Source organism: Corythoichthys intestinalis, chromosome 20 (genome assembly GCF_030265065.1).
Source record: "Corythoichthys intestinalis isolate RoL2023-P3 chromosome 20, ASM3026506v1, whole genome shotgun sequence".
Lineage (NCBI taxonomy): Eukaryota > Metazoa > Chordata > Actinopteri > Syngnathiformes > Syngnathidae > Corythoichthys > Corythoichthys intestinalis.
Window position 1 is genome coordinate 21,959,925 of NC_080414.1, and position 10,619 is coordinate 21,970,543.

Genomic DNA, 10,619 nt, shown 5'->3' on the forward strand with positions numbered 1-10,619 from the left:
ATGTCATTAAGTGTCATCCGGTAACTCCATTTATGTCCAGCTCAGATCTTTTACATCCATTCAAAAGTGAGATAATTTGCCGAATGATACAAAATGACATCTGTCATAAGCATTCATCAATGCTCATGGCAGTGTCATGTCATAATTATGATTGTCTTATGACGGTCTTATGGCGCCACTATCAGATAAAGTGTTATCAAATACCATAACTAGCGATTAATTAAACAACTGGATGAGTAACTGAAGAAAAAATTAGCACAGAACATGAATTTTGATTGATATGTACATCTGTAGCGCTGCAATGCATGGTAGGAGGCATGTTGAACGACAATAGTGTTGACAGCAGAGCTTGATTGTCTCCCCCAAGGGAGCAGTGATGGCCAAATGAAATTTCTTGAAGCAATGAAGTTTTGCAGCAAATTGGTTCAAAGCTTTGTGATGGTTTGTTCAATTGTATTTGTCAAATAATGACCTCTGGTGGCGGCTTTGGGTGTAGTTGAATTCCTGCCTTTCTTTTCCTATGAAGCAGACGTGTCTAACAATGCTAAAGGACAGCTACGTTCTGGTTCGACCCACATGAGGCTGTAAGTTGTTTCAATGAATGTATGTTGGTGTGTGTATTTGTCGTTAAGCGGGGAGATATTGTTTGTATAGTTATATTTAGCGTTTTACGAGGAGAGAAGGGAGAACACGTTAGCATTTTTAGCATCAAAGCTAGCGGACTTTTGTATACAAATGGTGCAGATTTAATTTACTAAATGTATATATTGATTGAATGGAAGGGACATTTGGCGACTTTGTTTTGTGTGAAATATTTAGTATTGATATGTACGTCATTTTCAACATTTTTGTATGTGTGTTTTCAGTTTTACGAATTCATCAAGAGTGAGGAAGTAAAGACTTCAAAATCCACTTTTGCCTCGTTGTGCTGTCTGTCTAGCTAAACAGGCTCACGTTTAGTGAGGACAGAACAGTAAAAAGCCTCATTATCAACAGTTGGAGCCAGAAGCTGTTACTCCAAGCATAAAGACATAATGTTGAAGCAAGTGGACGCTCAATCGCAAAGTCAGCAGAGAAGCTGCTCACCAAGTAGTCAAGGTGAGTTATGGGAAACAAGGTCTCGTTGCTCCAGATCCTCAAAGCAGTCTACAAGGTCATCAGCAAGCGTTGCAGCCCTCAAAGCGCGAGCCAAAGCTGGGGCTGCACAAGCGCAGTTGGCTTTTGCAGAAGAGGAAGCTGAAGCCATGAAGCAACAGGCTCAAATCCAAGCTCAACTTCATGTACTGAAGGTGAAGAAGGAGGCAGCAGCTGCATCAGCAGAAGCGGACATCCTGGAAGCAGCAATTCAGCAGGAAGAAGCACAACCACTTTGTCATCCATCATCCATCGACTTTGTGGACTCTAAACAAAAGGTTCAAAATTATATCGACAGTCAAGTAATCCAGCCAGTACAACACCCAGTCCCATGCTGGAACCCCTTCCACCAAATTGACAACTCAAGCATTCAACCTCAACCATTACCTCAACAAAATTCCCACACTTTCAACTGCATATCATCACCTATTCCTGGCGCTACATCTCCAGCTCCAATTCACCAGTATCAGCCACTCAGTTCATCTCTTCCCCACCCTCAGCAGAAAACAAATGTAAGTGATGTAGCAAAATATCTGATGAGACGTGAACTTGTAACAGGCACCATGCAGAGATTCGACGATGATCCACAAAATTATCGCAGCTGGAAATCATCTTTTGTGAACATCACTAAAGACCTAGCTCTGTCAGACAAAGAAGAGCTAGATCTTCTACTGAAATGGCTTGGGCCCAAGTCAACTGAACAAGCAAAGAGAATCAGTGCAGCTCAAGTCAATAACACAACTTCTGCGCTCAAAATGGTTTGGCAGCGACTAGAAGAAACGTTTGGTGCACCTGAGGTAATTGAGCATGCCCTCTTTAAGAAAATTGAGGACTTTCCTAGAATTGCGTCTAGAGAAAATACTAAGCTAAGAGAGCTGGGGGATCTCTTAATGGAACTTGAACTTACAAAAGCAGAAGGTCATTCTCCAGGGTTAGCCTTTCTAGACACCGCCAGGGGTGTCAATCCTATTTTGGAGAAGTTGCCATATTCACTACAAGAAAAGTGGATTTCACATGCATCTAAATACAAACTAGATCATGGTGTCATATTTCCACCATTTTCAGTCTGTTCTAGATTTGTGCAAGAGCAAGCACGCATAAGAAATGACCCAAGTTTTTCATTTCTTTCAGCAACTCAGTTCAAGTTTGATAAACAAGTTAAAAGCAGCACTCGCCCAATGATATCCGTGAAAAAGACTGAAATTGCTGTAGACACTGAGTTAAAAGAGGTATGTGAAGAGCCAGACAAACAATGTCCGTTGCATAACAAGCCACACCCCCTCAGAAGATGTCGTACTTTTCTCACCAAGCCTCTTGATGAGAGAAAGGCGTACCTGAAAGAGAAAGGCATATGCTTCAGGTGCTGTGCGTCAACCAAACACCAAGCGAAAGACTGTACTATTAAAGTCACATGCAAAGAATGTCAGAGTGAAAGACACAATACAGCTCTTCATCCAGGTCCTCCTTCAACCGACATCAAACCGTCTTCAGAGGCGCGTCAGCACGGCGGGGAGACCGAGTCAAGTCTACAACCCGTTTCCGCTACCACAATGTGCACCGAGGTATGTGGGGAACAACGCAGTCCTAGATCTTGTGCGAAGATATGTTTAGCTAAAGTTTATCCAGCAGGCCAACGAGAAAAGGCTATAAACTTGTATGCTGTCATGGACGAACAAAGTAACCAATCCCTTGCTCGTTCAGACTTTTTTGACATCTTCAGAGTAAACGGAAGCAGAGAGATTTATACTCTGAAGACATGTTCAGGTGTCATGGAAGTGAGCGGGAGGAAAGCCAAAGACTTTATTATTGAGTCAATAGATGGTCGTGTAAAAGTGCCACTTCCTCCTATGCTAGAATGTGACATGATCCCAGAAGATCGTTCTGAGATACCTGCACCAGAAGTCACACAACACCATCCACATTTAAAGGCACTCTCACACAAAATCAGTCCTGTAGATCCAAACGCACAGATCCTCTTGCTGCTCGGTAGAGACATCCTGAGGTTGCACAAAGTGAGAGAGCAATGTAATGGTCCCAGTAATGCACCATTCGCGCAGCGCCTTGACCTAGGCTGGGTCATCGTGGGTGATGTATGTGTAAGTGGAGTGCACAAACCAGTCTCTATTACAGCATACAAAACAAACACCTTGTTCAATGGACGGCCATCATATCTCGATGCCTGCACAAATGTCCTACAAGTCAAAGAAAAAAAGGTAACCAACGTAAAAGATGACATGCACAGCTTCACAGACACTTATCAAGTAAAACGATCAGACAATCTTGGGGATACAATCTTCGTCAAAGGAGAGGATGATGAAATGTTGGCACCGTCACAACAAGATGCAGAATTTCTCAAAATAATGCAAAATGAAATGTACCAGGATGAGACAAACAATTGGGTTGCACCGCTTCCATTTGTTACACCCAGACAGCGTCTACCAAACAACAGACAACAAGCTTTAAAGAGACTTTACACACTCAAACGTAGTCTTGACAAAAAGCCTGAAACAAGAGAGCACTTTGTACAGTTCATGCAAAAAATCTTAAACAACCAGCAAGCAGAAACCGCACCTCCCTTGCAACCTGAGGAAGAGTGCTGGTACCTCCCAATGTTCGGGGTGTACCACCCTCAAAAACCCCATCAAATTCGTGTGGTTTTTGATTCAAGTGCCAAACATGAGGGTGTAGCGTTGAATGATGTCCTCTTAAGCGGCCCAGATCTTAACAATGCGTTACTAGGAGTGCTCATCAGATTCCGTAAGGAGCCTATTGCAGTAACGGCAGATGTGGAACAAATGTTCTACTGCTTCAAAGTGCGAGAAGATCATCGCAATTTCCTGCGATTCCTTTGGCACAAAGACAATGACGTCGCAAAGGAAATTATTGAGTACCGCATGAAAGTGCATGTGTTTGGAAATCGTCCGTCTCCCTCTGTTGCAATCTACGGATTACGCAAAGCTGCTGGGGTAGGAGAAACGGAATATGGCAAAGAAGCATCACAGTTTGTTATCAGAAATTTTTATGTGGACGATGGTCTGGTCTCACTCCCGACAGAACTTGAAGCGATCACGCTCCTGCAAAACACTCAGAAAATGTTGGCTGTGTCAAACTTGCGCCTACATAAATTCGCTTCTAATAGCAGCAAAGTCATGGAGGCGTTTCCAACAAGCGACTTGGCAAAAGACATTAAAAGCCTAAACCTAGACAACGACCCGTTGCCTGTTCAGAGAAGTTTAGGCATCAGCTGGAGTCTTGAATCTGACACTTTCACCTTCCACGTGAGCAAAGAGAAAAAACCCTTCACCAAAAGAGGCATACTATCCACTGTCAATAGTTTGTATGACCCCTTGGGGTTTGTTTCGCCTATAACTGTACAGGGAAAAGCACTCATCCGAGAATTCACCTTGGAACCATGCGACTGGGATGATCCCTTGCCTGCAAACAAAGAGAGATTGTGGACTGCATGGAAGGATTCACTTCTCGAGGTAGAGAACATACACATTCCTAGGTCGTATGTACCACAGTCTATGTCCTCAACACAGCACAGAGAACTTTGTGTTTTCAGCGATGCTTCATCTACAGCAATAGCAGCAGTTGCTTACATTCAAGTTAAAAATGACCATGGACAGTATTTCAGTGGATTTGTCATGGGAAAATCCAAACTAGCACCGAGACCAGCGCACACAATCCCACGTTTAGAACTGTGCGCAGCTGTCCTCGCTGTAGAAATGGCTGAGCTCATATGCCAAGAAATCGACATTAAGCTCCATGATGTCAGGTTCTACACTGACAGTAAGATTGTGCTAGGTTACATCTATAACATCTCAAGAAGGTTTTATGTCTATGTATCAAACAGAGTCTCAAGAATCAGAAAGTCATCTGTACCATCGCAGTGGCATCATGTTTCATCGGAAAACAACCCGGCAGACATTGCCACACGTCCAATAGCAGCGCTATTGCTACCACAAACCTACTGGTTCACAGGCCCACCTTTCCTGAACAAAGACCTGTCACAGTTTCCTCCCATGGAAGATAACAACAACTTCAAACTAATCGAACCAGAACAAGATGTCGAGGTTCGACCGGAAGTCAATGTCTGTGCTACCCAAGTAAGCATCAAACATCTTAGCCCACACCGCTTTGAAAGATTCTCATCGTGGAAACATCTAATAAGAGGCATGGCAAAACTCATTGCAGTCATCAGAAACAAATCCAAAACTGCAGACAAAAAAAGTACAAATCTACAAACTCAAGCAAAACTGTCAGTCATTGCAAGTGTTCAACAAAATGCATTCAAAGAGGAAATGACAAAGCTTAAAAAAGGAGAGCATATCGCAAAAACAAGTCCCTTGTGGAATTTAAACTCATTCATAGACTCAGAAGGACTGTTAAGAGTGGGAGGTCGAACATCTCTTGCCAATCTTCCATATGATGAAAAGCACCCACTGATACTCCCTAAAAGGCATCATGTGTCAACTTTGCTTGTGAGATATTACCACCAAGATGTCGCTCATCAAGGTCGTCACCTCACCGAGGGAGCACTTCGATCTGCAGGTGTCTGGATAATTGGCGCAAGAAAACTTGTCTCAAGTGTCATTTATCAATGTGTCATATGTCGCAAACTTAGGGGTAAGCCTGCTGAACAGAAAATGGCCAACTTGCCCGAAGACCGTCTTACAATGGAGCCTCCTTTCACAAGGGTAGGTCTAGATGTTTTTGGGCCCTGGACTGTTGTCACCCGCAAAACAAGAGGCGGTAGCGCTGACAGCAAACGTTGGGCAGTTTTGTTCAGCTGTCTGGGCACCCGCGCAGTTCACATAGAAGTCATAGAATCTATGTCTACATCAAGTTTTATTAATGCATTACGAAGGTTTTTCGCAGTCAGGGGTCCTGCCAAAGTTTTGAGGTCAGACCGTGGCACTAACTTTATAGGTGCTTGTAAAGAGTTGAAAATAAGCACCGATGACTCTGAGATTCAAGATTACTTGAGCAAAGAAGGCTGCACATGGACTTTCAACACACCTTATTCATCGCATATGGGAGGCTCATGGGAAAGAATGATAGGCATCGCCCGTCGCATTCTTGATGCCATGCTATTGCAAGCAGGTCCTACTCGCCTCACACACGAAGTTCTGACAACGCTCATGTCAGAAGTTATGGCTATCATGAATTGCCGACCATTAGTTCCCATCACCACTGATTCAGAGACACCAACAGTTTTGACGCCATCCATGCTCCTAACCCAAAAGAAAGGTGCTGCTCCTGCTCCAGAAGGTACGTTCGACATCAAGGACATGTACAAAAAGCAATGGAAGCATGTTCAAAGTCTTGCAGATGCCTTTTGGAAACGCTGGAGACAAGAATATCTGACAGCTCTTCAAGTAAGAAAGAAATGGACTCAGGACAAGGACAATATCACAGAAGGAGATGTCGTCTTAGTTAAAGATGAACTACTGAAACGCAACGAATGGCCCATCGGACTCATTACAAAGTGCATCCCAAGTGAAGACAAAAGAATCCGAAAAGTGGAAGTACGAGTTGTCAAGCAAGGGACTCCGCGTGTCTATTTGCGACCAATAAACCAACTGATTTTGTTACTCCCTCGTCATAGTGAAACAAAAAAGACTGATTAAGTTTATACATTTTGTGGTATAAAGTATTTATACCAGACGGGGAGTGTGATGGTTTGTTCAATTGTATTTGTCAAATAATGACCTCTGGTGGCGGCTTTGGGTGTAGTTGAATTCCTGCCTTTCTTTTCCTATGAAGCAGACGTGTCTAACAATGCTAAAGGACAGCTACGTTCTGGTTCGACCCACATGAGGCTGTAAGTTGTTTCAATGAATGTATGTTGGTGTGTGTATTTGTCGTTAAGCGGGGAGATATTGTTTGTATAGTTATATTTAGCGTTTTACGAGGAGAGAAGGGAGAACACGTTAGCATTTTTAGCATCAAAGCTAGCGGACTTTTGTATACAAATGGTGCAGATTTAATTTACTAAATGTATATATTGATTGAATGGAAGGGACATTTGGCGACTTTGTTTTGTGTGAAATATTTAGTATTGATATGTACGTCATTTTCAACATTTTTGTATGTGTGTTTTCAGTTTTACGAATTCATCAAGAGTGAGGAAGTAAAGACTTCAAAATCCACTTTTGCCTCGTTGTGCTGTCTGTCTAGCTAAACAGGCTCACGTTTAGTGAGGACAGAACAAGCTTCATGGTGGTTCATTTGTTCTTATGGCGGTCTTATGATGCATCTATCAAATAAAGTGTTATCGGTTAATATCTTTTGATGTAACTATCCCATAGGCTGCAAGGACAGCTGCAGTTTATAGTCCAGTCCGGCTTATCTATGAGCAAGTCCTCAAATTATGGAAAATTTCCGTAAAAAATATGCTGCATAGAAAATACTCTTACATTTCAAGTTCATACACATTACTGTATTGGCCCGAATATAAGACTGTCTTTTTTTGCATTGAAATACGACTGAAAAAGTCGTCTTATATTCACAGTCTAGACATTGTACCCATTCACGACGCTAGAGGGCGCCATATATCATTAAAGCGAATGCTGAACTCGAGGAGTAATGTTCTGTCATGATAGATCTCTGCTACTCTCAAGTTTAACCAGTTTGCATTATTTTATTGCAATGTTTTTCCTTATTCAGATTTGTTTCAAGACTACAGTTACAGTTAGACCTCACTTTGATGGTTATTGCAGTTATTGCAATTTTGTTGTTTAATCACAATAGATTGGTTTATTTACATTTCAAAAACCAGAAGCCATTCATTTACGAATGTGATTGCACTTTAGTTTACTTATTTAAAGGTTCAGATATTAAGATTTGAATGAGGCAAAATAACATGTTTTTCTCTCAAATATATTGTTATAATCATTGTTTCAGATGTACTGTGATTATTTTCTGTATAAAAATTTATTTGGTGTTCAAAAGTCAAACTTGAGTCTGTAAAAAGAGGGGGTCGTCTTATAATCAGGGACGTTTTATATTCGGGCCAATACGGTACTTGTAAACAGTAAACGTAGTGAGTTGTAGATATTTGTACTGTAGTCTTTCCAGCAGTTAAAAAGCCTCTCAGATTTCAAAGAATTGAATGTAATTACTTGATAGTGCTCAAGTAAAAGGCAACAATTGGTATATTTAAAAAAAATAAAATAATAATGTGAATGATGATGATGATGATGAAACTGTTTTATTTCGAGCATGCACACACAAAAGAAACAAAAAACATACAATATAATTCAACAAAAATAATTGCACTCAAAAGGGAGTGGGAAGAAGAAAAAACTTATTTTATCCCACCCCTGATCTCATTGTCCAGCATCCTTACTCGTGGGATACTCCTGTCCACACAATGAAAAGAAGAAAAAAGGAAAAACAGACAAAAACAACTAAACCAACAGACAGCTAACTAATGTTGGCTCATTCACAATAATTTCAATATTTACACCAATTGACAGAAACAGCAACACACTTTTCAGCAAATGTCATTATATTGTGACCAGACCATATTTTTATACAACGATTTAAATGTTTGGCTATTCTGACACTGCTTGAAATGATTGTCTAAATTGTTCCAGAGTTTCACTCCACATACAGACACACGAAAACGTTTGCAAGTGGTTCGAAAACTTGGCAATATAAAATCTCCATAGCCTCGCAGACTATGGATATTCTCACGAACCTTAAATAGGTTTTGTAAATTATGTGGCAGTAATTCATTTTTTTGCTTTAAATAGCATTATAGCTGTATGATAGTTTACAAGATCTTTGATTTTTAATCGTTTTGAGTGAGCAAATAAACGGTGGGTGTGATCGAGAAATCCGACTTTATGTATGATTCGTACTGCACGTTTCTGCAATGTGACTAATGAACTGATGTTAGATTTGTAATTGTTTCCCCACACTTCAAGGCAAGGCAAGGCAAATTTATTTATATAGCACAATTCAACACAAGGCAACTCAAAGTGCTTTACATCACGTGAAGATCATAAAAATCACATTTAAATCAATACAATGTATAAACCAAGACAAAAGATCGCATTTAATCACAAATAGAATAAAAATAAATACATAAAAATAAAACAAAAATATAACAAAAACTACTACTAATATAATAATTGAAATCAGCAATGGAAATAAGCACAAGAGGAATAGAAAGCAGGTAGATTGAAATATATAGCCAGTTATGGATATGCAGTGCTAAACAAAAGCGTTTTTAGCCCTGATTTAAAAGAGCTAACAGTTTGAGCATACTTCAGACGTTCAGGTAACTTGTTCCAGAGTTGAGGAGCATAATAACTAAATGCTGCCTCACCCTGCTTGGTTCTTGTTCTTGGAATATGCAGAAGACCCGTTCTAGACGACCTTAGGGGTCTAGGTGTCTCATAGGAATCTAACAAGTCAAGCATGTATTTTGGTCCAAGGCCATTAAGTGTTTTGTAGACGAGCAGTAGTATTTTATAGTCTATCCCTTGACTCACTGGAAGCCAGTGTAGCGATTTCAAAACCGGTGTAATGTGGTCCAGCTTCCTTGTATTTGTGAGGACTCTGGTTGCAGCATTCTGTACTAGCTGCAGCTTCCTGACTGATTTTTTATCAAGACCCGTAAATATACCGTTGCAATAGTCCAATCTGCTGAAAATGAATGCATGCATAAGTTTTTCCATGTCTTGTTGAGTCAGAAGCCCCTTAATTCTGGTTATATTTTTTAGGTGGTAATAAGCGGATTTAGTGACGGACTTTAGATGGCTATCAAATATTAGGTCTGAGTCAATAATTACGCCAAGGTTTCTGACTTGATTTGTAGCTGTAAGTGACATTGTGCTAAGTTGCCTGCTTATCTTTGACCTTTCCTTTTTTGGCCCAAAAATGATCACCTCTGTCTTCTCCACATTTAACTGGAGAAAATTCTGGCACATCCATTCATTGATTTGATGAATGCATTTACTCAGGGAGACTAAGGGACTATAATCATGTGGGGACACAGAAATGTACAGTTGTGTGTCATCTGCATAGGCGTGATAGGAGATGTCATACTGTTCCATTATCTGAGCTAACGGAAGCATATAGATGTTAAATAAGAGTGGTCCAAGAATTGACCCTTGAGGGACTCCACACGTGAATTTGGTTCGTTCTGACTGATAGTTTCCGATTGACACAAAGAAATCCTTATCATGTAAATAGGATGTGAACCACTGAAGAATAGTGTCAGTAAGCCCTACCCACTGTTCCAATCTGCTGAGTAGTATGTTGTGATCAACCGTGTCGAATGCAGCGCTGAGATCCAATAGTAACAGAACAGATGATTTGCCTGCATCGGTATTCCGACGAATATCATTTAGGACTTTGATAAGCACGGTCTCGGTGCTGTGTTGTTGCCGAAATCCAGACTGAAATGAGTTAAAAAGATTGTTTTGCATCATAAAAGTCTGAATCTGTTCGAACACAACCCTTTCGTT

The 10,619-nt window shown here is 40.7% G+C and overlaps 1 protein-coding gene across 1 annotated transcript; it reads left to right on the plus strand.

The window, feature by feature from the left end:
• Window positions 1–509: 509 nt before the first annotated feature.
• On the plus strand, window positions 510–7,289 carry LOC130909050 (uncharacterized). The gene is made up of 2 exons (XM_057825113.1): window positions 510–584; window positions 867–7,289. The coding sequence occupies exon 2, from the start codon at window positions 1,035–1,037 to the stop codon at window positions 6,765–6,767; it is 5,733 nt and encodes a 1,910-aa protein (XP_057681096.1). The 5' UTR covers window positions 510–584; window positions 867–1,034; the 3' UTR covers window positions 6,768–7,289.
• The last annotated feature ends 3,330 nt before the right edge of the window (window positions 7,290–10,619 follow it).

Bases quoted from the DNA above. Each gene is read 5' to 3' on its own strand.
- LOC130909050 (XM_057825113.1), top strand. From the start codon at position 1,035: ATGTTGAAGCAAGTGGACGCTCAATCGCAAAGTCAGCAGAGAAGCTGC.